The following is a 27,574-nucleotide window of genomic DNA, read 5'->3' on the forward strand; positions in this document are numbered from 1 at the left end:
TCAGATTCATGGTTTATTGATTTTTACAGACCCAAGGTAGTTTTCTTAAAATACATTAAACTTTACTGTTTGCTGCACTTGATAAAAATCTACCCCAGTGATACTAAGTTATGTTGAAAAGAAACTTTATTGGTCACGAATACAGAAACACAAAGGACCACTGAGCATGTTGAAAACTCAGCCTGTGACATCTTAACAACATGAGCACATGGAGGGCTTATCTGTAGGATTTGCTGCGGGAAATTAAAAGGTTCAACACTCGCGGCAGCGGTCAGTTCGACGTCGATGTCTCTGTGATGAGTTTGCTCAGTATTTCTGAGCACTGTTGAGCAGCGACTCCCTCTCCATCAGCAGCTCTCCATATCTCTGCTGAAGTTCTTTCTCTCTCTCCATCTGCCTCTCCACGTCCTCCCGCAGAGCCTGAAACACAAGTTGAACACTTGTAAACACCAGCGAGATGTGTTAACTAGCTTTTTTTAATAACCTCAGTTACACCGCTGCTTTTAAACTGGATAATTTTAACCCCACTTTTTATTTGGGTGGGCGTGTAGTGCTGTAAGTGGTCTGTGATTGAATTTCTAACATTCAAAGTGTTAAAGTTACTAACTTTGTGTGACCAATGGAACAAAAGCAAGGAGACACCTTGCAATGTGATACACAGGTTTGTGTGTGTAATGTCTTACCTCTTGGCGCCTGGGAATGGCTGTGTCTTCTTGTTTCTTCAGTTGAGTGAAGGTCTGGAGCTCTGTGGCTGCCTGCTCCACCTGGTGGACACATTATGAATAACATGATTGTTATAGAAACTATGACACTGACTTGCACACTGTTTCAGGCGCCATAATAATTTACAGCCTGTGACAACACAACCTGTCAGTCCAATGAAAATGTGTTCAGTACCTGTTCCCAGAGTTCGCTGTGCTGCTTCAGGAGACCCAGCGCTCTGGACTGAAATCCTCCAAGCAGGATTTTCAGTTTCTTCTCCAGTTTAGCTGCTCTCCTGGCCTCTGCTGTCATGTGACCACGGTTCACCTATAGGGTCCACAAATACAGAGATGTCAGTGTTTAGACCAGAGCTCAAAAAGATGAAAGAGTCAAGTTTGAGAGCTTTTTTTTGTGTGCATTCTCACATCTAGCTTTTTCTCCAGGCTTTCAATACGGTCTTTCTTTGATGCCAGGTTTGCTCTGGTGTACCTGTTCTGAGTAGGCAGATACAGCACCTGTGCAGACGCAGATAATATGAACAGTTTCAACAACAGACAAAAATTTAATTGGTACCAATATCGTGAGATCACGAGTACAACAGTTTCCCCACATACCGTAAAGAAGTGTATGTAATGCATATTGTTAAAGGTGGCACACAGCAAGCCTACTCTGCTTTAGATGCATCCTCACTAGAGCAGGGCGATATGGCCAAAAATATTTATCACGATATATATTTGAAAATTTGCGATAACGATATAACCGACGATATAATTGATGCGAGACAAAATACAACTCCACAACATTACTAGCGCAAAAAGACAACCTTCCATTTATTTTCACTTAAACAAGAAGCTGGTTTTTATGTACATTAAAGCTTTATAAAAATGTAACAGTGCAAATGCAAATTCCTTGCTGAAAGTTTAACCAAAAGGCATTTCCAGTAGAAATGGGCTGACATATCCTGAGCATAACCATGTATAATATCCACTGAAGTTAAAAAGAGGTGCTTTGCAACATTAAACTGCAGTGTGCAGTACGCATTTTTCGGACCATAAGGTGCACGGGATTATAAGGCACATTAAGCGAAACAAAGCAGTCAGATAAATCAAACTTTATTAAACTCATTCTTCTTGCTTCCTCCACTTCTGTACCATTGATTCATTAATGTTGAATTCTCTGGCAGCTGCTCTATTCCCATGTTGTTGCAGTATATTAATGACTAACTTCGTATTGTGGATGGATTATCTCAGTTGTTCTCCTGACTGAAGTTTGGTCCGTTTACAGCATCCTGCCATGCGATTGCATTTGTTTCTAACCATGAAGAACCTTCACGTTAACTTTTATAAGTGGAAAAGTGTTAGTGTTCGTCCTCCAGCTTCACTGTTTATGTTATGCTAACATAGCTGTGTCGCTAGCGATCACGTAGCACATCATTATATACCAGCTAGCCCAACTTCAGTAACCCTACAAACGTCACTGCTGTTTAGTTTCCTGTCTTCATTTATGTTGGAAGTGATAGCAGAGCTGTACGTTTGATTTTTTTCAGAAATCTCTCCGTCAGAACATGCTATATCATGCTTAGGTAACTAGCGAAACTAGCGAGCTAACTTCCGCTAGCTTCCTGCTAACTTCTAACTCCGTTAAATGTAATAACTTTTGTTTTCATGGATGCCTGGAAGTTAAACTTTATAGTTACACCTGGTAAAGCAGCAATGCTGATCGTTTTATTAAAGATGAAAGAATTTAGACAGTTTTTAACTCTAAGTGATGCTGCAGTGTTGTTTGACCTGAAGTATACGGAGTTTAGGACCCAGATTACTCCCAGATTTAAGAGCATCTTAGTCCGACAAATACGACAATAACGGCCGCTTGCATGTTCTGCAAAAAAATGTGCTTTGTTGTGTATCTGACGGACAAACACCAAACCAGTTCCACATCACGGAAGTTGCACCATTTTTACAAACCAATTCTGGTTCATCTGTTTCACTCAACAATCGGCCATGTGCGTATGAAAACAAAGGCACTGCGCATGCGCGTTTTACTCCCATTCTATCGCGATATTTCATTTTCCTATCGTTGCCTAACATTATACCGGTATTACCGTGAACGGTATAATATGGCCCAGCCCTAATCCTCACTGCTGTATATTCTTCCTTTGGTTTAGGTGAGGTTGTTACTTTAGTAGAGCTTGGACTGCTCAAGTATAGCATGAAAACAAATTGTTATTACCCCAATTTGCTGAAACGCAAATTCCAGTGGGGAGGTGGGGGGGTGAAAAACAGAAGATACAGAATCACACAAGGCCCAGACTAGTGTTTTAGATCACAGTGAACTTGCACACCTCAGGAAACTCACTTCAAAACACTTAAGCTTCGGGGAGAATGATCGAGAGTCAACACCTCAGCTGTGTGCCATCAAAGGCAGACTGGGTGTGTAATAACTAGTTGGGTTAGACTGCACTACACTCCATCCATGTGTATTTCTACACACTAGAAGCTTCTAATTTAGAAATATGACAAATATACTGACCAAAAGGTGGTAACAAATCTCTACACCTGTTTATGCTTCTCTGACTTCTCATTTTTGGTCCATGGGTGCTCACCTGTCCGTAGCATTCCTCCCACACCTGGCTGTAAGCCTCCATGCTGAGGTCACCGTGACCCATACCTCCCTTCACCACCTCCATTTCTGCTGCCAGGACTAACTTTGCCTGTTTGTTGACACACAGGTAAACAGAATTACTGAGTGTAAACAGTGTAAGGGACTTCTTTTTTTAAAGCAGAGACATCAGTGCTGCCGGGTTACCTGTTCCATCTCCTCTGTGCTAATTGGCTTGTAGGAGGTTTTTTCCAGGTAAGCAATATGTGACGCGTTGTTAGACGTAGACGTGGGGCCTCGGATTTTGCCGCGCTGCAGCTGATTGGCAGCATTGGCTGAAGGGTGATGCAAGCAGTCAAAATGCAGCATGGTGATCATTTCCTGTTTGATGAGCTCTTCGGCCTGCTGGAGGTCAGAGAGTGGCTCCATGGAGGCGGGACGGAGAACAGACTCGTTTACCTGCAGACACGGAGGATCATAAGCACAACTGGATCCTTTTAATGCCAGCTAAAGTAGACGAAATTAGTTTTTTCTTTGCTCGCTTTGATTTCTGAAAGATTTGGTGATTACATTCAAATACACATTTTCCTGCATTTTATTTAAATTATTTTAATGTTGTAATTTTACCTCAGTAGGTCTGGGGAGACTCCTCTGAACAGGAGTGTGCCGCAATTTCAACTCCTTCTCTCTTTCAGCGTCTCGTTGAGCCTGGAAAATGGCATAATGTAAACCTGTTGGATATATCTTATTCAAACTACGTGTGTGTGTGTGTGTGTGTGTGTGTGTGTGTGTGTGTGTGTGTACACGCACCTGCTTGCGTGCTTCTACATCTGCAGAGTCTTCTATGAATCCCGTCTCAGCCTCGGTTTCTTCGAGTTCTTTCTCAGCGTTTTCAGGAAGAACGATCTCAAAGTCGTTCTTAGGAACAGGAAGTGACATCAGACCTTGTCGCAGGTGCTGCAAGCTTTCCCTTTGCTGTGAAGAGAAGAACAGCAGGTAATTCATTCTGTGGTGTGTTGTTTGTTTCTTAACACACAAACTGTGCATCTGCTGCCAAAACATAAAACTAATTGTTTAAAGTTGTGATTTTTTTCATTGTATTTCATTTTTATTCAAGACACAAAAACAGAAAACTTGGAACTTTTCTGCAACATTCAGGATTTGTGGCACGTTACACAGATTCTTAACCGATCATTACAAATCTGTTTGTTGTGCATTCACATATGTATTAGTGTTTTTTATTTTACCGTGTGTTTAGCATATGCAGGGTCAGCCAGTTGTTCCTCTGTGTTAATATTCAGTTTGTCTCTCAGTGGTGTACGGCCGGGAGTTAAACCTGGAGTCCCTCCCACACGTGGAGTCATCGCACCTCCGACTTGAGGTGTCATGCCATCTGACCCCTGACCTGGACCAGGAGTTCTGTTGTAGTTGAAATACACAAAATTATTGGAATTAGTAAACTGTATAGGAACAAGTATAGAAACAAGTCTAGGAAATCCTTTCTCTTTGGTGAAAATGGTTGAGTTGTGACATGGAATAGTGCACCACACATTCAACAAATGCAGCTCAACAAATCTGACACAGCATTTGAGGCTTGAGTACTAAATGGTAACACATGTCTCTTTAAGATTCTTTGTTCACACTGTTTACAAAATGTAAAAGGATAATAGCATCTGGTTTTTTGTTAGAGCCTTGACAAAGACCACTTTTGTGTTTATTACATCTTAACTTGATGCAGAGAGTAAATTTAAAAAAAGAATTCAGAACTCTATTTACGTGACAGAGAGTAAACCTTATGCTATGTGACGGATTAAAGGTTTCTTACCTGAATGGTGTACTGAGAACAGTGTTGGGCGTTTGTATCTGTTGGCGCTGAGGCGTCACTCCACTGAAATCGCTCTCATGCAGCGGGGTGTTGAGGCCTCCCTTCAGAGGGGTGTCGATGTTAGTCAGAGCCATCAGGTTCTGAGCTTCCTGAAAATACAGACACACACACACAGATGGTAAAAATTAATTTACAGATAAATACTAAAAACAAAAAGAAAGGAATTTAGTATAATTTCAATTTAATTTAATTTTACATTAGTATAGGAGAAACATGCTCTCTCTTTCTAGTCAGTACTTTTGCTGCAGCATTTGGGATTAACTGAAGGCTTTTCAGGGAGTTTTTAGGACATCCTGATAATAATGAATCACAGCAGTCCAGCCTGGAAGTAATAAATGCATTACCTAGTTATTCAGCGTCACTCTGAGACAGGATATTTCTAAATACATTAAGACATTAGGCAAGTGGACGAAAGGAGTCCTACATATTTGTGTTATATGTGCATTGAAGGACATTTCCTGGTCAAAAATGACTTCAAGGTTCCTCACAGTGTTGCTGGAGGACAAAGTTATGCCATCCAGAGTAAGAATCTAGTTACCCACCATATTTCTAGATTTTTAGAGCCAAGTACAATTTCCTCTTTCATCTGAATTTAGAAGCAGGAAATTGGTATCAACTTTGTAAAGTTACATTTTTACTGACAACGATATTCCTTAATGTATACATAAATGCAAATACATAAATGATGCAAAAAGATTGGTGGCCAAGTGATCAACACATAATATGTAGATGCATTTTTAAGCACTATCCTGTCTCTACTAACTTAAGTTTATTATTATCTGGATTGGCAATAACTGATCAAACAGCAGACTATAAGGTATTTTTCTGATGTAACTTGTATGACATTCAAATGTGCAGACAGGACTGTGATTTCACATTGGCCCTCTAATTTTGATTGACTTTATTCTTTATTCATGAGGGACAATTTAGCTTAGCATCGCTGTAATTACATGGATCAATTAATATAAAATATCACAGATATGCAGAAATCACACATATGAGATTAAACAAAACATATGTGAGACATTTTGCTTTTGAGTGTCTTTATTACCTGCATGATTCTGTCCTGAGCAGCAGGGGTTCGTGGGGTCCGTAGCCCTGTTGCCATGGTATTGGTGACACTGTATTCTGAGAGGAGGGTGGAGGAGGCGGAGTTAGCGCTTTCACTCTCCTCGGCAGCTTGACGGGCGACCTCACTGGCGACACCCAATTTGACAACTTCCTCCAACTCAGCATCACTGATCTGTGAAGAAAGGCAAATTAAAAAAATGAATGTACTACCTGTTATCAATATAACAAGTACATTATATTGATATATAAAATCAAGAAGTAATAACAAAAGAAACAAAACAAAGTGGTTACCTGTGGTGCGGGTAACACTAGTTTGGAACGTTTTTTGGTAAACTCAGCTACTCCGCTGGTCTGCAGGATGGCAGATGGCAAGTCACTCTCCTTCTTCTTCTTTATCTTCTGTTTATCTTTCTTCCTCTCCCTCTCTTCAGTCTCACTATAAAAAAAAAAAAAAAAAAAAAAAAAAAAAAAAAAAAAAAACACAATAGGGCTTATGAATGGATGAAGACAAAAAAAAAATGTCGAACACATTTTGATCCTTATTATTTATATTATATAACATTAGCGTGACAATCTCACGCCTTCGCTGGGAGAAGCCAAGAACCAAGGAAAATATTCAAGTGACATAAACAAGGAGCTTGTTAGCATACAGAAAAGCACCAGAAGTTTAAAGTTATACTAACTTGCGTAATTCTCCATCCAAATGCTGCTGTCTGAGCCTCTTGAAATTAGGCTCCTGAGCATCATACTGCTCCATGCTGGTGTCATAGAAACCCTTAAAGTAAACAAAAGACAACAATTAGTACTGTAAGATTAAGTTAATCTCACTGCTGATGTTGTGGGTTATTTTTAAGGATACAACACATAAAGCTGTGGTTACCGGTGCAGGTTTCTTTTCAAAAGGGATTTCAGCATTATAGTCTACTCCTCTCTTCTTCTTTCTCTTCTTCTGAACATCGATTCCTGCTGCTCTCAGCTCTCTGCGTTTCTGCAGAGCAGCCAGCCGTCTACAGTATGACATCAGGAAAAAAATAGTCAAATATGATCATTTTATTATTACATGTCAACTGCTCTGTAAGAGGTCCAGTTATGGACCTCTAAGATAGCTTGTCTTAGAGCAATTGTAAAAACATTATTAGCTGAACCTGGCTTCCTCCAGCTGTTTCTCTCTGGCCTTCCTCTTGGCTTTCTTGCCCTGAGTGTTGGCCAAACGAGCCCTGGCCTCTGAAAGCATCTCCAACTCATCTAGAGACCGATGAAGAGAGACAGACACACACATACAACACATTGGTTAGTTACCACATGTGACTGTGTTATGATTAAACTTATTTTTAAACTCTCACATGACTCGACTGAAAGTACAAAGTAGAAAGGAAATTTTTTAAATAATTAAATATAAAAATGTACAAGACAACTAGGAAGCAAATCCATTCTTAATATCAGGATACATTCTTTTGTTGGCTCAAATAAATCTGACAGCATCTGACAGTGTGTTTTTGTACCTTCATCCATATCCACAGGGTCAGGTCTGGCAGGTTTTGTTTCAGGATTGGGATCAATTTCTCCTGGTTTCAACTTTCTGGGGTCATCTCCCACTTCCTCCTCATTGTCTCTTTGAGCTGCTTTGTCCCTGAATAAAACACAAAATACATCTCAATTACAAATCGACAGTGATTAGCAACAATGAATGCTCCTGAACATACAAGGTGAAAAGCCACAGAATTACAAATCATAGTGAATAAATGTGTCCTTAGAGATAAACATACAGCAGGTATTCGTAGTGTTCCAGACACTGAGCAGCAGTCCTTCCTATGATAGGAGCAATGGTCCTCCACTGGGTGGGCATCAGCTTGGCCAAGTGAAGCAGCTTCTCCTCCTCTTCTCTGGACCATTCTGTTTTCTTGATACTGGGGTCCAACCACTCGTACCTACAGACAGAAACAAAGCCAGAGGAGAAGGTCTTTATTTCACTCTTCATAAAGAGAGATTTGAAAGCTAAAAAAAAAAAAAATCACAGACAGAAGAAACAACCATCAATGTATATAGACGTTTAATTAATCTCATGTTTTTGACACATCACACATCTCTGACTCAAAACTCACCATCGGGCTTTACACTGTTTGGCAGACTTTCGGTGCAGCAGGGAGGCGATACGGGACCACTGGTTTTTCCCATATTTCATTACAGCTGCCTTGAGGATCTCATCCTGAATAAAAATTTTTTAAAAAGGAACAGACGTCCATAAATTAAATGGATGTACTGAATGACAAATGATTTATAAAGACTAAACATGTCAAAATCTTTTATCCTCAATCCGCAGCGGGCTGATTAATTTTCATCCCAGTGCTGAACTACAATTATATTATCCCCTATCTTTTGCTCACTTATAAACTTTTATGAAGTCTTGTGGTTTATTATTTTGGCCATCTAGACTGCCAAATATTCGCTAACTGTAAACATATATGTTTAAGTGCAAATTAAAAAGCTGCGTTCATGCAACTCAACACAAGCACGAAATAAAGTATTAAACACAGCTGGTGATAATTTAAATGAACTTAAAATGTCACACGGGATAAATTTGTTAAGTGAGTAGCTAGCTTTATGCTAACTCGAGACCACAGGTTTGCTTTCGGAGGTTAGCATCATGCTAACCAAGCTAGCCATGTAAACACGTACCTCAGTGTTGCGCCAGACGCCTCCTTTAATCATAATTCGCGGCATCTTGGCGGCTTCGTTGTATCTCCTCCTTCAGTGAAATGCTATAAGTGATTCTTATCCAGTTGTGGTGTTTTGTAGCTTAAGATTCAAACAAAACAAAAATCCAACTACAGAACAAGCGCTGCGAGGGAAAAGGCGACATGCACCATACCGGAAACTCAGAACGGGTCCACCAACTGAATTGTGGGTAATGTCGTCGACGAGTAATGACGAAAATCGATGACAGTTTCCTTTACCCCTCCTACCCCGTCCCCCTCTTTCGGAACTTGATTAAACAGACAAAGTCTATGAAAAGCACACACCATAGCATTAATACATGTTAAAAAATAACATGAGATACATCTGAACATTTAAACATAAATAACTTGTCGGAAAAAATAATTCATTTTAAAAAACACCGTTGGAAAACACATCCTCTGTGTATACACATTTTCATTTAACGAGAGCATATCTATTATTCCATATTGGCGTTACATGTAGCGTGAAAATATGTTTCTCAACCAGTTTCGAATAGATAGGAACCATCCATCCATCCATCCATCCATTTGCTTCCGCTTATCCTTTTCAGGGTCGCGGGGGGCGCTGGAGCCCATCCCAGCTGTCATAGGGCGAGAGGCGGGGTACACCCTGGACAGGTCGCTAGTCTGTCGCAGGGCTAGATAGGAACCATTGATATGTAAGTTCCTGAATTAAATCAGAATAAAAAGTCTATTCCTCCTAAATTTTGAAATAAAAAAACAAATAAAGTTTGTTAAACCAAAAATAATGATCTACTATTAAGGAAGGGTTTTAACCATTTTAACTTTAAAACACCAACACTAGATGACATCTGTCATTATGTCATTCAAGGTTATCAGGCAATCAAAAGAAATGTGCAGGATGGTCAGCAGAGTACAGCTGAGACACAAGGTCTGATGCAGTGTCCTGCTGACTAGGTGAGTGGATGAATAAATACAGAGCTGCTTGCTGTCTGGAACTCAAAGTCCCACAGGACTTTACCTCTGTTGTTGTCAGTCACCTGTGGTGGTGTCTCCCATAGTCACAAAGGCACAGATGTTCCTCACCACTTGGTTGTGCCTCTCAGTGCATGCGGTCTCAGTTTGCATCTTACAGTCTGGCAACATGTGTTTGATAGTCTGCAGGGCACACTTTGCACAGTTTGCAACTTGGGTCCTGTCATGTATGGTAGACTCATGCCTCTTTGGAAGCAGTACTTATGGCCTCTTCTTCTGCTGCCATGATCAGAATTTCTGTGCTGTGCTTTAAGCAGGCCTTTTCAAGCCACTTCTTGGCTTCAGGCATTTCCTCTATCAGTCAACAGCACATCACATGTAAAAGCTTGGTCTTCTATGGCAGTTCCTTTTCCTGTTCTGTATATATACATGAAACAAATATTCTCTGAACACAAAAGCTAAATATGAACCTCCTCACCATTCCTTGCTGAGCTGTGTTGAGTGTTGCAGAATTCATCTTGGTGTATCCACCTGCCTTTGGGAAAAACCTGATTGACTCACTCTCACCTATGACTAAAATCCATTTCAGATCCTAGCTTCCAAAATCTGTAACTGCAGCAATAACTACCACAGAGACACCAGTTCTATTTAGGAATGCGTCTACGTTATGTTATTAAAGTGAATGTAGTGTATTTATTTTCCTTTATTTATATTTCTTTTCATGAGATATTCTACTTTCTCAGTGTTCTCATCTTCTGGCCTGTGGTCTGTTTCCATATTCTAAATAAACACCCAGATACTTGGAGCGCTGATGTTTTTATTCAACTCGGTCTCTGAAGTACATATTTACCGATTTCACACAAATGATACGAGGCTACATGTATGTTCTTCACACATTAGCACAACACGGAAAACACTTACAACAACATGACAGTAGACATGCACAAAACAAGGCAGTGACAGGAGTCACCACTGGTGGCTTACTGTGCCGAACCACCACTGGCCTGAACACAAAGAGCCAACCAATCACAATGGGTGATTTCTCTGATTTGACAGGGTGTGGGGATGCGGAGAGGACAGTGAGAAAGAGGAGGAGGAAGAGAAGAAGTAAAGGAGAAAGGAGAAGGAGAGAGAGCTGAGGGGCTAATACCTAAAATAGTAAGACAAATCATAACACTGAGCACCTTAATAAACAATACATATGTTCAGTATTGACAATAAATATCAGAAATCTCATAAATAATATTTCTCAATATTTTTTTTTAATAACATATTTCCTTAAATCTCATGTAAGCTGCAAACTTTCCCATCAGACAGTTTCATTTACCTTTCTGGTGTGGACACACACTCTTTCTCACACACACTCTCACTCTTTCACACACACACTCTCACTCTTTCACACACACACTCTCACTCTTTCACACACACACTCTCACTCTTTCACACTCACACTCTCACTCTTTCACACTCACACACACGTTTTCTTTCCACTCTTACTTTTTAAGTACAATTCTGTCCAGTGTTACGAGAGCAATACTGCAGGACCGGGAGACACAGGGTGATCTTAAGGTGATTTAAAGGTGATGCTTAGCTCATTGGGGGGCAGGTCACATGCAGACTGATATGTACAACTGTAAACTCCTTCACCTCCCACCCTCTTTCATCTTTCTGCCTTTACTTTATTCTACTTTTGCACATCCATTAAGATACATGCCTGTCTCTTGTCCCATCATTTAATCCCCTCCACTCTCATCTTCCTTCTCTCTTCAATGGCCCCTTTCCCTATTCCCCCCCTTTGTTCTCTCCCCCTTCTAAGTGTGTCTATTTCAGGTCCCCAGCGTCCCCCTGGATGGTTTTCTTGATGCGTAGCAACATCGTGGTCAGCCACTGGTCCAGGCGAGACACAGAATCAAACTCCTTCACGGCCTCCGTGAACGCCTCGCTGTTCTGCTCCTCGTGGGCTTCTAGCAGTTTCTGTTGCACAGAGGAGTGGCGAATAGGCAAAAATGTTCATGGGAAAAAACACACAAATGGCACAATTAAGCTCTGATTAGTAGCAGCAGTGTTTTAATGATCATATTCTGTGGGCTTTCCTTTACATCATAATGTTCTTATGACTATTTACATTAAATACTATTGAAAGAAATCTACATGTTTGATTTCAGTATCTAAACTTAACTAAAGGTGCAATATCTGAAGACATATCAACTGAAGTTGGGGTAAGGCTGGGCTGTACCTTTGTGTAATGCCAGTTTGAACCACAAGATGGTGCACTAAGTCAATGCAATTGTTATTTAATCACGTAAGTCAAAGATGGAGAGCTACAAAAATATACAACAAACATTTGAAAACATTTCAATGCATCCACTAATAAACAGCTCCTCACTTTCGGTGAAAAGTTTAGTCTAAACCTTTGCAGAGGTTAAAAACACAAATTACATTTAAATTTTCCAGGAATTTCTTTCATAAATCACTGCCTGCTTGTTGTAAAGAGTGTTTATATTATTTTTCATAAAATTATTGTTTCAGCGTAACAGATTTTATAAACCGTTAAAACCTTTAATAAAATATTTATGCAAACTTAGAAAGTTACGTTGAAAAAAAACAAGAAAAGGTAATTTACCTTTAACAGTTTGAGCTCTCTGGAGTCTGAGAAGGCTGGAAACATCTCTTCATACTTCTCGATGGCCAACTGAAACACACAGGCGTTAGTGTTAACGGTACGTGTAAACTGATTTCTGCAATGAACAATTAAGCATGAAACCCGACCCACAAATACATCAGATTCAGTGTGCATGTGTCTGTGCGGACTCAGTGGCTGGCTATAGTTGTTGTTTGTTGTGTTACCTTGGCATTGAGCTCATCCACAATGAAATGACAGAGCGATGCCTTAAAGAAATACTCTTTTGCGTTGTACTTGAGTAGGGGATTGTCCATGGTGCTCATTGCAACCTAAAACACACATGGAGGCACAAACATTAACCGAAGTGGGCAAATGTCATAAACGACCAGTTTTTAAAACCCTCTCTTTAACTTGATACATTTTTACATTTTTGGTCACTTATAAACCAATAAATTTTGAAATGGGATGAAACATTATAAAAAAGGGTTCTTTTCAAATACAATAAAAACTTAACATTATTGCATTTATAAAAGCAAAATGGGTATAACAATCAGTTGTTACCTGCTCATAGATTTCAATCGCTTTCTGGTACTGTTCCAGCTGAGCGCTGTAGTGTCCGACCTTCAGAAGACATTTGTTAGCTGAGCTGAAAAGACGCAAACAAGAAATTTTACTTTAACATCTGCTGTTTCTTTCATACTGAATCTTCCTACAGATGACTGACAGTTTTTTTACCCACAGACTGTATACAAAGCGTATTATCCAGCTGTAAAGACCATCAGGCTTGGCTGAGTGAGCATCACTCAATGACCACTTCATCATATTGTACGAGTGGCAGCTTTATCATGAAACACTCCACCAGTGTCAATATCACAGTCACATTTATACATGTATAGTTATACATTTTCCCCTACAAGGGCTAGAACCACTGCTTATATTTTAATTACAGATCAGGTTCTCAGTTTTTTCTCACTAATCAGACTAAAGAGTGATCCATCAAACTCCAAGAAACACAACTTTCCCCAAATCAAAAGAAATAAGAGAGTCCATAACACAAAAATACCAAATAAGCAATAAAATCAGCAACCCCACTTCCAGATTAACCCTCTGTGTAAACTCTTATGTTTTCCTTTGTTCAGTTGTCTGTAATCATAATCTGGTTGGTTCCTTCCAAGTTTTCACAAAATGATATACTGTCACGGCTGCTGAGACGAGCCGTGTGGTATCGAAGGGGAAAAAGGACCCAAAACGCAGGCAGTAGATGATAACGCTGGTGATGATTTATTTACACAGTGGTGAGAAGGCAAAACAGGCAAGAGGGAAGACAAAACTAAAGACCTGAACTGGGAAAGCTAAATGACAAACCTGAGAAGATACAAAAAGGGATGAGAGGCAGCGAGACGAGCAGGACACCGAGTAACACAGACAAACCAGCAACAGGCAGGAAAACACACAGGGCTTAAATACACACACCAGTAATCAGGGGATGACAGACAGGAGGGCAACACAGCTGGGAGGAATCTGGGCTGACGGGACAGGGGAAACGTAAACTGATCACACTCACATACGACACGGACCTTCACAATAAAACAGGAAACTCAGACACATGGAACCAGACAAGACATTGAACTAAACAGACAGATTCACAAACAGATGGGGTGACACCATAGACAGACAGATACAGACGCAGACACAGAGGCAGACCGAATATAACACAGAACCTAAACAATCAGCATCTAGAAAATGATAACAAACTAAAAGCGCTGGGTCACCGACCCAGGACCATGACATATACTAGTCTCATAAGTATGCTGATGAATATGGGGTAAATTTAGTAGTTGAACACAATAGGTCTGCAAAAAAATGTATAAAGATAGCATTAACATCCACAGTTAGTTTAAGAGAGAGCACCTCCAGGAGACAACAAACAGGGGTAGAGAAGACAGAAACTGTCATGGTCCCCGTGTCTCCCTGGCTGGCTCTGTGTTAGGCAACATGTTTTTTTGTTGTTTTATGCGCTCTGTCTTTCGCTCTCTCTCCTCTATCTGCGGTGAGCTCATCACAGGCTCCTGCCTCTGGCCCACGCACCTGTCTCCAATCACAACACCTGCTGCTCATCTCCTGCAATCCTACGCACTATTTAAGGTTGTCACTGGGTTGTTGAGTATTCTATGTTAGTCTGGCTGGCAATTTCTGATCTGAACCTGTGTATTTATCTTAGTCTGTTTCTAACCGAGTCCTTTGTGTGAATAGATCTTCCTGGACCCGTCCCTGTAAACCCAAGGGACCTGAGAGCGTTTGAGTGGCAAAGTGCTTAGAAGCGCGAGTGCCTACAGAAGAGAGTGGAGTGGAATTCCGAACAGTGTGGCGTGTGTGTGGATCTCTCCCTTTCCCACGGACCCTGGAGCCCTGGTCCCCGCGCCCCCCCCAACCCCTGCAAGTTGTACATATTTGCAGTTGGTGTTTACTGTAAATAAAATCACTGCTTTGCAAAGGATTCCTGGTCTGCGCCTGAGTCCATTTGAGTAACCTGAAAAAAATGGTCTTTCTACTTTTAGTAATAGAAATAATTGTTTATTAGAACAGTTTTTTTTATTAATATTCTAATTTATCAACCTGCAAATGGTAATGTGTTGTTTTTAACCCATTATTATGTCAAAAATTCCAGTAATTGTGATCTACCAAGTCAGAAGATTTGTGTAATCCCACACAGAGACTTTCTGCTGTTTCTGTGTACTCCCTCGATCATTTACTGTGATCACATCAGCTTTAAATCACATCTTGATTTTACTTAAAACAAAAAAAATATTTTGTGCATTGTTTAGTTTCTCAAATATGTTTAAAATTGACTTGAGTTCATGAAAAATGTGTCTAAGATTGAAAGATGTGAGACAAATCTGTAGTGGCCATTTTCAATGCTGAGTCACAGCTCAGCAACATCCAATAATCGTAAATGTTTTGCTCTTATATCTGTTTTTTAAATTGCCCCACTGCTTGATTGCAAAAATAATAAACAAACCTGACTCTATAAATAAATGTCGGTTTTAGCATTATGTATGTACTATATAGTTATTTAGCTTTTAGCTAAACAGCTCATTTACCTGTTAGATTCTTCTCCCTTGTAGTAGTCTGCTGCCTGCTCGTAGTGGGCAATGGCCTGAAAACACACACACAGACGAGGACATTCAGAGCGTCGCACATAGATCCAAAATCTTTTCATCCCAAAGAAAGGGAGGAAGTCCTTTTACTCCCCACTTTACCTTCTCAATGTCCACCAGCTCTGACTCATAAATCTCTGCTATAGTGATGTGATGTTTGGCTGCAATGGTAAACCGACCCTGTAGTCAGCACACACACACACATAGATAGAAGAGGCAGTACAGGACATTAATCAAAGGAAAGACTGAGATCATTGTCAGAGAGTGAGATCTAATGGCTGGCAGAGGTCTTACCATGTCAGTGTAGATGTCAATGGCCTGATTTAAACAGTTGATAGCCTCTGGAAAGAGACAGATGAGAGGGTAAGGAGGGCTTTTATAAATACAAAGAAAATGGAAAGTGTGCTGAAGCCCCGAAGTCAAATTAATAATCTCCAATTTCAGTTTCCTCCCTATGTGACTGTTAACCTGATAACCCGCTGTATTTTATTAAGCTCATCACCAGGAAGCAGGAAGTCTGTCACAACACAACCCAGATATTAATTTTCCTAGAGCAAACCAGGGACCCATTTTAATCTTCCAACAATCCCACCCCTGGGCCCGAACCAGTCGGAGAAATGCAGTGATGCAGAGGCTTCCCCTTTCACCGTGTAGCTTTACACTTTTTTGTAGTTGTTCTGAGGAAACTGAGGAAGTGTAAACACAGCACATTCATTTAGCACATCTGTGGAGTCAGCTTTAACCTCTTTAATATCTCAGTTAAAACTGTTGCAATTTGATAAAACTGTTACTGCATTTTGGGGGGAATGGGAAGCAGCAACCACCAGAAACAGGATTTTCCTGCTTTGAACATCTTACATAGAGGCAAAGAAATGAACCAGTGCTGTCAAATAGTAACTGTTTAACCAGTTTTTACATGTATTTTTCTTTACCTAAACACAGCAAACACTATTCTTTTGGTTAAATTGTCAAGACATTTTATGCATCCTGCCTCATTGAGCTCCATTGTAGAGCCCTTTCAGCTACAGTGTTCAGAGGCTCCTGTTTTTCCTGTTTCTTTAAATTCTTTAAAATCTTCTTTTTACTACTTTAAAAAGTGTTGAATGAATGTTTTTATGGAGCCAGGCTGGTTTAAATGGACCCTGTGCTATGTTTAAACAGCAGAATTTGCTGCCCAATGTTCAGAGAAGCTTTAAACATGTAAACCCACAAACAAGTAAGAAAAAATGGATAAAGAAGGACAGTAAACAGTTAGGGCAGCTCAGCTAATCCAATCTTAATCTAATTACCATTATGGCTTCCACTGATTATAAAAACAAGCATATCTTGTTGTAATGTCACTGCAATGTCTTTCCATTACAATGATGCACTTTCAACCTTCTCTAAAACTCCAAACTCACTCCTCTGACGGGATGTGGAAAGTTTTTTCTGCATGGGCCACAACAACAGAGCACCGGCATTCATATAATGCTTTTCTAATCTAATCAAATGTTGGTTTCCAGCACAAACGCTACGAAGACTGATTACCACATATTCTACAACCAGCTTAAGAAAATCAGCATAATGAACGTAGATTAAAGTTCTGACACACCCATATTCAGTCCTGTCTGCCTAAGCCTGCTTCTACTGGAACTTTCTTCCATCTAAAAGGGAGTTTTTCCTCCCCACTGTCACCAAGTGTTTGCTCATAGGGGGTCATGTGATTGTTAGGGTTTTCTCTGTATTACTGTAGGGCAGGGCTGCCCAATCCCAGTCCTCGAGAGCTACTATCCTGCAGCTTTTAGATGCATCCCTACTCCAACACAGCTGAATCAAATGGTTTGATTACCTCTTCAGCATGCCATCATGTTTGGCAAAGGCCTGATAACAAGCCATTCATTTGATTCGGGTGTGTGGGAACAAGGATGCATCTAAAAGCTGCAGGACTGTAGCTCTCGAGGACCGGGATTGGGCACCCCTACTGTAGGGTCTTTACCTCACAAACATAAAGCACCTTGAGGCACATTTGGATACTTCTCATTAAACATTTTACTTATGTTGCACTTTGTGAATAAAGGGTGAAGAAATCCAAGAAAATTGACAAATTTGGGTATAATTGTGGCTAGAGGGGGACAGTTTAGATGGTCAGTTTAATTCTAGTGCCTTTTCTGTTGCTCCTCCCTTCTCCACTTGTTAAAGCGACAGGTTTGAAGTACAGAAATCTGAATAAAGCCAGATCTGGGCCCTGTTTCAGGAAGCCGGTTTGGAAAACTCAGAGTGAAAAACGACACTCACGGTTGAGTAACCCCGAACTGTCCAACTCGGAATATTCGGTTTCAGAAAGGCTGATAACAATTAGTTCAGTCAACGCGGAGTTGCTTTAACCCCAAGTGAAGCGCGCGGACGAGGATACATAAAGCCCTGATAAGCGGAGCACAGATTAAGCGAGTCACCATGGAGACGGAGGGAAAGAAGGCGCGGTCAATGTATTTCACAGCGCTTGAGGCCGAAATTCTGATGGCAGTATATGCCGATAACATGCAAATTCCGCGTAAAAAAGTAACACAGCCACAGCTGCAAAAGAAAGGGAGCATGCATGGCAAAACATAGCCGACAGAGTCAATGCGTGAGTGTTAATATAAACATTGATCGAGGGATTTCCACCCATTTAACACGTTATTTTATCATATGTTATTTTATTTGTTATTTTATACATTTTATTTTGTGATGTGATGTGAGCGCAGGTGCAACCCAACAGGCCCCAAACGTGCCTGGCAGCAAGTAAAAATGAAATATAAAAATATAGTCCAAACAGGTAAGGTGTAATTGTATTATGAGCCATAGTGCTTGGTCTGTTTGTCCTATGTAAATCAATTGCAGTTAGAGGCTACATTAATTTTCTTTCTGTAAGCACTTATTGAAATTATCTGAGCACATTACAAGTACATATTTGCTTACTCTGTATGCTCAAATGTGACCCGTTATAGCCAACAGAAAAAAAGCGGAGGCCCGAAAAACAGGTGGGGGTCCTCCACCACCACTCACAGAGGCTGAGCAGTTGGCCCTCAGCCAAAACAGTGGGCGCCCTGTGGCCGAAGGCATCTCTGCGGGGACATCCTCTGAGTCAATAACCCCGCAAGACACAAGTGCCTACATAGGGGGTAAATTCAAAATAATACATGATGTGCGTACATCCTTTCTTCACAGTCACCTTTGCAGTGCTACTCATTCATCTGATAAACTCTTTACCATAATGGATTATTTTGTAGTGAAGTTATTTTCCTACTGATTTTGCCTTGCCTCAGTCTTGGTTGTCTTTGAGAGCATAATGACAATGAAGTGTAAGGTGCTTGGTATGTTTGTTAATTGCCATTTGGTCCCTTGTAAGTTATAAGTGACCTGTATAAACCTCATATTCTATCAGTTGATGGTGATGGTGTACTGCATCTGGTGCAGCCTCCTGTTGAGCCAGACCAACATGCAGTTGTGAGTAATACTCCACAGATTATATGAGTTTACAGTAGAACAGCAATGTTGTTTATTTCTTTACTACAGGAAAATAATGAAGAAACATTGACAGCTGTTACAGAGGAGGAAGCAACAGAGACACTTTATGAGGTTTACATCTTTTAATACTTTGTGTACAGGAAACACAGGCGACCAATAAAGCCAGTTGAACAAAAAATCTGTTTATTCTTCTTTCAACATGTTGAGGTGATGGGTCAAAAGAAATGATTGTGACATATGGTGTCTCTGACTGCGCTTCCATCTTGTATGTCCGTGGGAGGGTCAGGATGTTCATGGTTTGGATCACTGCTGATGTTTGGTTCAGAAGGACAGTGTTCTCCTCTAATTGTGGCAATGTTGTGAAGAATCACACATGCCACAATAATGTCACATGCCCTTTCTGGGGTGACCCTGAGTCTTTGCAGGCACTGGAACCGGGCCTTAAGCATTCCGATAGTCATTTCAATTCTGTCTCTTGTCCTGCAATTAGCCAGATTATATCGCTGCTGTGGGCCCGGTTCAGGGTCAGGGTAAGGGGTAAGCAAATAGGGTAAACATGGATACCCCCTATCACCAAGCAAGTAGCCAGTGAACTCTCCTAAGACAGAAGGGTACACTTCAGTTCAAATGTCCCTGAAGCAATTGGTCTTTATATATTTTAAAGTATTCTCAACTCACCATGTCCAAATTTTGTGCTCAGTGTACATTCACGGAATATTTGTGAGTCATGGACAGAGCCTGGCCACTTGGCTTCCACATTTGTGATAATGTTGGCAGCATCACATATGATCTTCACAGTGCAGAGAACACAAATTAGCATCCATTACTATAATGAAATAATTTGTTAGTTTGAAATGCTACAGGGAACTATGTACCTGCACATTAATGCTGTGGAAAGACTTCCTGTTCACATAGTCTCCTTCATTTACTGAAGGAGCAATGATTGGAATGTGAGTGCCATCTATACAGCCAATCACGCCTGGGAACCCTGAAAATAAATGTGCAATTTAAGTAGTAGTCCAAGTATCACCACATCATACATTAAGTTTTGGTCATCCTGATACCTGCAATTTTGTGGCATCCCTCTTTGATAAATCTTGTGGGTCTGTGACCGGGGAACACAAACGAGTACAGGAGACGTTTCAGTGCAACTGTAACATTCCTGACTGCCCGACAGACGGTAGCCTTGGAAACGTGCTCAGCGTCACCAATATTATACAGAAAGCTCCCGTTTGCAAAAAACCGAAGTGCAATACAAATAATATGTACAGAACTGAGAGAATGTCCGCGATGTGTCACATGCGTAATATATGGCCTGAGGATGTTATCCAAATAAATTATAGATTGTGCTGAGAAACGGTAACGTTCGCACAGAAAATCATCAGGAAATGATAAAATGTCCAAACGCGCTCTGATCACTCTCTCCCGGCGGAGAGCTCTGCGGAGAATTTGGGCTTCACGATCTACTGGCTCTTCAAGGAAGTGGCACGCCATGTCCGACACTTCCTACTGTCAGGTTTCCGACAAAGGGGCGGAGACAGTCAGGGTTAGTTGTAGTAAACCTGCTAGGGGGCAGGTTAGCTTCACGGAGTGTGTCGTCATAGTGACTCACTCAGGCTGCAGCTGAACTCGCTTTGTGAAACCGAAAACCCAGAGTTTTCGTTAACTCAGGGTATACTTACTCAGTTTTTCCACTAAACCGGCTTCCTGAAACAGGGCCCAGGAGGTAAATGATAAGAGTCCTTGAACAAAAAAAACAACAACACACCGATTTTATCTCCGGGCTGACATAAATGGATGGTTTTATCTCCTGAACGTCAACAGCACCTATTAAAATTGGATCTCACTCGGCTCATCTCAGAGGAGTGAGTTTGGTCTGATTAAAATCAAGGCAATTATCTGCGTATCAACCAAGCAGCTTCTAGCCAAACATCGGTGCACCACAATGTTGTTCTTACATAACAAAAGTCATGTTTTATGTCAGCAGACCTTTCCGACACAGCCCCAAACAGACCTGTGTCTCCTCTCAGCAACCAACCATCGTCCTGTTATTAGGCAAATGTGTAAATCTGTGGTGCAACACTTAAAGGAGACATAATGCACGGCCTAAATGTAAGTTTGTAGTGGTCACTCAGCCAGATGTGTGTGTCTGTGTGACAGAAGCACTCACCCTGTGGGTCGGCCTTCTTGTAGGCGTTTCCTGCATCGACGAAGCTGGTGGCAGAATCCAGTTTGTTCTGAAGCTGCATGTGGAGCCGAGCGGCCTGACAGAACGCGTTCCCAGCAGCTAAAAACACACACACACGCACACAAACCACACGCACACAAACCACACACACGCACACAAACCACACACACACACACACACACACACACACACACACACACACACACAGTGTCACATCTTGAATGAGAAAAACTTCATCCAGGTTTCATTTTTTTACTCCTGCTGCATTACACGACCATGCTCACGACTGACTGTGTGGACGGACACACATCAGGCTGCATCAAAACACACATCCAAACAGCTAAATTCTGCACAGCGTGAGCTATTATTGGCACATCTGGCATATGTAGAGCACAGGGTGGCTCCTGCAGACAAAATCTCACTGATCAGTCCATGTTTAAAGATCTCATTGCTGTATGTGGTAACATGATGTTTTCTACAGGCTGTTGAATCATTCATATGTTACTAAAATGCAGAGGGTAAAAGCATTCAGATACATGTGCGTGTCTGCATGTGGGTGTTTGTGTGGGAGTTTATCTTTTTTTTGTAAAGCATTTTTTTTTTTACTGTCTAATGAATGTGACGCATGTACTTGTGTGTAGATAGTGTGTTTGTGTGTGTGTAGATAAGTGTGTGTCACCCACCACTCCAGTTCTTTGCCATCTTAAACATATTGGCTGCTCTGGCGTACATTTCGCAGGCGTCCTCCACCTTATGGTTCCCCCTAAAACACACAACAAGGATGCACATAAAAAGCAAAGTCAAACAAAATGTATAATTTCTTTTGTCTGTTTTCATCAACCTCATTTTTGAACCTGACATAAATGTTATTTTTTAATGTAAATTTACTTCAACACTACAAGTTATTACTACAGCTCTTCCAGTTTAAGGACATACGTGCTGAGAGGACAGAAACCCCTCCAGCTGACACACTCTCAAGTCTCAAATCAAATCCTTTTTCTCTTGCATATTGTATTGCTGTGCACACAGATACTTGCTGCACAACTCAAACTATATTTTTCGTTCCTGTTCGATAACCGTGCTCATCTGTGCATCATATTTCTTTCTGGTTTACTACATGAAGCCTGAACTAGATCACAAAGTATTTACGTCACACTCCACAGGACAGAGGACTGGTTTGCATCTAGAAAAAAAGGAGGACAATAAACCAAGCAACCATAAAAACGAGAGAGGCAGGCTGCTAATTTGCTGATTAGATATGGATAAAAGATGCGTATTTCTCTTGCAATGAGAAATGTAATCTGTTAAATGTGATTTAAATAAGGACCATTTCCTCAATTTTGCAAACATTTTTATCTTAAAAAACAACTCAATGATTTATTTTCTGTAAAAAAATGCAAAAACAAATGTGGAAAACAGTGTTAGGGAGCAAAAATGAAAGCGATATCGCACGGTGTTCTTTGCGTGCAAACCACAACAAACAGACAAAGTTAAAACCCAACAAGGATCCTTCTCAAGCTCAATGATAAATAAAAACTGTAGATTTTGTTCAGCATTTGACATTTCGTGGCTTTGCTACTTCCCTCAATATTTATACAAGAGTCTTGAAGAAAATCTTTCACAAAAGATTTCAAATAAAAGGCAAGTAGCTCTAAATCATGAAAAAAAAGAAGGGGCTTTGTTCAGCAACAACATCTGCACCTTTCTGTAGGAAAATAAATGCGGCTTTTAAATTATACATCAACACTAATTAGATGTATGATATGATATGGCATCACAAATCTACAACCTACCTCTGGTCACAAAACAGCCACAGCTTAACTCGTCTCATCTTTCAACGCAGGGGAGAAACTCATCAAATAATCATGGTATAGCTTATTGAGTGACCTAGCTCTCAATTTTAGCACACCAAATAAGTAGCTCTGTGTCAAGTCCTCAGTTTTTTGTCAGCAATGTAATTTTTGACATTTTGTCACTGTACAATACCAAAATGAATTTGAAATGAAGCAATCTGTATGTGTCTGAAGTGTTAGTGCATTAACTATCTAGAAATTGCTCAAATTTTTATATGGTTTCTTCATTTTAATGACTCAAAAACTATTAGGTTCAAAAAGGACTGATGGGTTTAACTGTTACTACATGACAAATCAAACTCAATCAGAGACACTATTCGAGAGGTACATGACACTCAAAGTATCCTGAAGCAGAAACTATGGGAAACTTTTTTAAAAGTAAAGATGGTGCCAGAAAAAAACACACATTTTAAAAACCTTATTTTGGGAGAGATGAGAAAACTTTGATCTCTGACATGCAGTTTTTAATGTCCTAGTGGTCAATAAAATGAAAGTTAATTAGGATAATGCTTCAAAATATTTGCCAGAAAAAGTGTTTTTATGCATTATCAGGATGATTTGCTTTTAGAAGAGCTTTGTCTCAGTTTATAGTCCAATGAGGTGTGGACACAACTGTTGTAGAGTTAGAAGGAAAATTATTAACACTGTGTCACAATCACTATCTATCTATCTATCTATCTATCTATCTATCTATCTATCTATCTATCTATCTATCTATCTATCTATCTATCTATCTATCTATCTATCTATCTATCTATCCATTCTTTTATAAATATGCATATATAAACAAAGATTTAGGACCTATAATATAACTGTATTTTCTGATACTGTATGCCAGACTTGGTACTCTGGTATTAACCATAAAAGACTATATGGGATTTAGTGTCTGATCGTGGCTACTCCTCCTTATTCTTTCATGGTTATTTAATAATAACCAGTTCTGCTTTGTTGGACAGCCCACTTATTGTTCTGTGTGATCTATTTTATTGGCTTCTAGGTTCATATTACTTGCTTAATCTTATGTTTGATTTTAGTTAATTAGATGTTCCTTAAAAAATGGCTGATCATAAATCATAAAATCCTAAAACCCCATGTTATATCTCTAAATATGCAAGCTGTCAGTTGAATGGACCAAAAATTGAAATATTCAGAGTAGTCCATTAGTTGAAAAAACAAAAAAACCCAAACAAATAAAATTATTATCCGTCTCCGTTGTGTAGTAAGAAAGGTTTTTCATTGATCCTGTTCAAAACAACTCAGATGATTTCTCTTTTAAGTTAGTTATATTAAGTTATATTAGCCAGCATTATTTTTCTTTTCTTATTTCTTAAATAACGATAAATTCCTAAAAATCACTTGAAAATACACTTTATGTATAACTTTATAAAACCGACATGACTCTAACAGATACTCAGGACATGCAGATTAATTGATTTTAGAATCTAAACCTTAAAGATAATTAGGGTAAATGCACATGTTCACAGTGTTTCCTTATACCAACCTCAAACATATCTGTTTGAGTTGAAGCTGGCTGCAATCATCTGACCCAAATTTATCAGATTCAGATAGTAAACAGTCAGATTTGGAGAGACTAATCTCAGAGGCCATCGGGTCAGTTTGAATTTGGAGAGGCCTGCTTTGCACAGAATACATGTTTTTCTATTTTTTTTTTCTTTATTACACAAAGAGCCCTCAGTTAATAAGTTGCCTCAAGCAAACCGGCTGTTTGTTATCAATGGTTACATCATATCAAAAATGATGGCTAAACATCCGCCCCTCCCACACGCGTGAAATAAGCTAACTCACTCCCATTCCCACACACACACACACACACACACACACACACACACACACACACACACACACACACACACACACAGAGCAAATAAAAAACCAAAAAGAAAACCATCCCCCGCAAACACCGCATCACCACCGGCCTGCCTGCGCTGCTCTCCCCGCCTCCCTGCATCTTTGCCTCGGTCTCACGCTTCATCCAAACTCGCTCACCTCCAGCATCCTCAGCATCAGCACCATCCAGAGATGTGCCACATTTACATTTGCCAAGATGCACAATCTGCGGTGCCAGCCAGTGTTTCTGGCATGAAGCCGACTCCATGATTCGTTTATAAACGTTTAAAAAAGGACACAATGTCATAGTGAAAGTTAGGCGCACCCGGTGGGATTTATAAGGAATAAATTAAAGGGTGATGATAAAATACAAAAGCGTGCAATGCAGGCTCATGTGCCGCTCGCTTCTGAGCGTCAGGCGCGTTATTTGTATATCACAGGCTTAATATAGACATAATAAAGCGGCCTGTCCGTGGAGAAGATGGGCCCTGTGTGCAGAGAGCCCCCTCCCCTCCCCACCACCACCACGACGAGCTGGTAAACAGAGGCAGAGAATCAGAGCATCCTTTACCCGAACATCCCTCCGAGGAAGGATCCGGACGCTTTGACCTTCTTGTCGGCTTCAGCCATCAGCTGCATGGCCTCCTTCTCTTTCCCGGAGTTGTCCATGACGAGCTGGGTGTCTGCCGCTGGAGGAGGGACGGGAGGAAAACAGGCCGATGTTCCGCAGTGGATGGAGAAGAGGAGAGCTGAGCAGAGGAGAGGAGAGAGGAGAGAGAGACGTCTCTGCTGGTTGCTGAGAGGCTGCAGCTCTTCTTCGACGTCGAGAGTGGAGCGTTAGTTGTGAGTCAATGGCACCATCTGCTGGAAGGAAGCGGAAGTGCAACTAACTGGCGCAAGGTTGAAACTAAACTAAAAACTAAAAAGTTAGGAGAAGTGTGGGTTGACCCCTAGTAATCTAATGGTGCCCAACACCTTTGATGAGCATGAATAGCACCTGTTGAGCAATTAATTATTAGAGTTAATCAAGTAATTACTGAAGGTGTTTATCTGCCTCTAACCTGTTATTTCTTTATGCCAGCATTGTACTTTGTACTCCATACTGTTTTATTTGAAAACTTTACTCTTTATTTTGTGGACTTTAAAACATAAACCTTCTTATACTGCCACTTCATTGGAAAACTGCTCATCAATGCAAATATCTAATTATCCAGTAAATGGCAGAACCTTGGTGTATTTAGATTTGAAAGATTGTAAAGACAACCTGCTGGTGACCTTCAAAGTGAAAATCAGAATAGTGTTAGTTTAGAGACTGATGATTTGCTGGGATTTTCCTGCACAACTACCTCAGGTTTGTAGAGAGTGGTACAAAAAGACAAAATATCCAGCGAGCTTTGCGTGAAAAGGTCTTGTTCATGCCAGCGCAGAATAGCCAGACTGCATGGAGCTGAAGGCAACAGTAACTCAAATAAACACAACTGAGTTATGTAGAACAGCACCACTCAGTGCACAACATGTTGGACCTTGAAGCAGAAGAATCAGAAGAAAACCACACGGTGTGCTACGTTCCTCAGCTAAGAATACAAACGGAGGATACAGTTACTGCTTATCAAAACTGGAAAAGACAAGATTGTAAAACTGATTCTGATGCAACATTCAGATAGTCACAATGTGGTATAAACAACATTATTCAGGCCGGCGGTAGTGTCATGGTGTGGGGATATTTTCTTGGCACTCGTTGGACACCTTAGTATCAATTTAGCATCATGTAAGCTTCGCAGCTGACTTGACTACTGTTGCTGACCATGTCCATCCTTTTGTGACCAGAGTACCCATCTTCTGATGGCTGCTTCCTACAGGGAAATGTGTCATATCATCTTATACTGTTTTCTTGAACGTGACAATGAGTTAACTGTGCTCAGATGGCCTCCACAGTTACCAGATTTCAATGATAGAGCACTTCTGGGATCTGGTAGAGCAGGAGTGTCTCATCATGAATGTGCAGCTGACAAATCTCCAGCAAGTATGTCATGCCATCCTGTTAACATGGACCAAAAATATCTGAAGTATGCTCGCAGAACCTTTTTTAATCTGCGACATGAAGAATTAAGGCAGTTCTTAAGGCAAAAAGGGGTCCAACACAGTATTAGCAAGATGTACACAATAAAATGGCCATATACTATACTTTATCACTACTGACAAAGCTTAATTAAGCTAAATAATAAATTCATATCGAGCTGTGAGATTAAAAAATTCAGCAATTATGATCCAATAATAAAATATGTTCACAAATGTTCCATTCTGCATATTGAGTATTTCAACTTAAATACTTTAAGGATGATTTTAGGATACAACTGTTGCTCGATTGCTACAGGGAGATTATGACTTTTACTTAAGACAGTAATGTAAAATAAAACAAGTTAAGGGCACCAGTTAAGAGACTATTGTAAATATTTGTGTTCGGTATAGCATTTCAAAAGTTGCAAATTTG

At 40.3% G+C, this 27,574-nt stretch overlaps 2 protein-coding genes across 2 annotated transcripts; both read right to left on the reverse strand.

Annotated features, from left to right (window-relative positions):
- On the reverse strand, window positions 1–9,245 carry cdc5l (CDC5 cell division cycle 5-like (S. pombe)). The gene is made up of 19 exons (XM_085477059.1): window positions 8,933–9,245; window positions 8,359–8,462; window positions 8,023–8,184; window positions 7,759–7,886; window positions 7,402–7,501; window positions 7,137–7,263; window positions 6,940–7,031; window positions 6,548–6,692; window positions 6,237–6,428; window positions 5,126–5,274; window positions 4,548–4,719; window positions 4,111–4,275; window positions 3,928–4,008; window positions 3,508–3,759; window positions 3,305–3,412; window positions 1,128–1,217; window positions 898–1,029; window positions 684–764; window positions 1–420 (listed from the first exon to the last, which is right to left on the reverse strand). The coding sequence occupies exons 1-19, from the start codon at window positions 8,975–8,977 to the stop codon at window positions 307–309; spliced, it is 2,439 nt and encodes an 812-aa protein (XP_085333185.1). The 5' UTR covers window positions 8,978–9,245; the 3' UTR covers window positions 1–306.
- Window positions 9,246–10,727: 1,482 nt separating this feature from the next.
- napba (N-ethylmaleimide-sensitive factor attachment protein, beta a) lies at window positions 10,728–25,904 on the reverse strand. The gene is made up of 10 exons (XM_085477051.1): window positions 25,655–25,904; window positions 22,066–22,145; window positions 21,365–21,481; window positions 16,003–16,049; window positions 15,811–15,888; window positions 15,652–15,707; window positions 13,112–13,196; window positions 12,775–12,879; window positions 12,551–12,619; window positions 10,728–11,901 (listed from the first exon to the last, which is right to left on the reverse strand). The coding sequence occupies exons 1-10, from the start codon at window positions 25,750–25,752 to the stop codon at window positions 11,749–11,751; spliced, it is 888 nt and encodes a 295-aa protein (XP_085333177.1). The 5' UTR covers window positions 25,753–25,904; the 3' UTR covers window positions 10,728–11,748.
- Between the last annotated feature and the right edge of the window lie 1,670 nt (window positions 25,905–27,574).

The sequence above is a fragment of the Copadichromis virginalis genome, linkage group LG13 (genome assembly GCF_057382275.1).
Source record: "Copadichromis virginalis isolate Kocher_CV1m ecotype Utaka linkage group LG13, C_Virginalis_male_GT1.1, whole genome shotgun sequence".
Taxonomy (NCBI): Eukaryota; Metazoa; Chordata; class Actinopteri; order Cichliformes; family Cichlidae; genus Copadichromis; species Copadichromis virginalis.

What these genes read in the sequence shown, in the direction of transcription:
- cdc5l (XM_085477059.1), bottom strand. Translation starts at nt 8,977, where the DNA reads ATGCCGCGAATTATGATTAAAGGAGGCGTCTGGCGCAACACTGAG. An exon ending in GAACACTACGAATACCTGCT is followed by an intron (nt 7,887 to 8,022) that starts GTATGTTTATCT and finishes TGTTTTATTCAG; the next exon opens with GGACAAAGCAGCTCAAAGAG. An exon ending in GCCTGGAGAAAAAGCTAGAT is followed by an intron (nt 1,030 to 1,127) that starts GTGAGAATGCAC and finishes TGGACCCTATAG; the next exon opens with GTGAACCGTGGTCACATGAC.
- napba (XM_085477051.1), bottom strand. Translation starts at nt 25,752, where the DNA reads ATGGACAACTCCGGGAAAGAGAAGGAGGCCATGCAGCTGATGGCTGAA. An exon ending in CAAGAAGGCCGACCCACAGG is followed by an intron (nt 16,050 to 21,364) that starts GTGAGTGCTTCT and finishes GTCTCTTTCCAG; the next exon opens with AGGCTATCAACTGTTTAAAT. An exon ending in GAGAGCTCAAACTGTTAAAG is followed by an intron (nt 11,902 to 12,550) that starts GTAAATTACCTT and finishes TCTGTGCAACAG; the next exon opens with AAACTGCTAGAAGCCCACGA.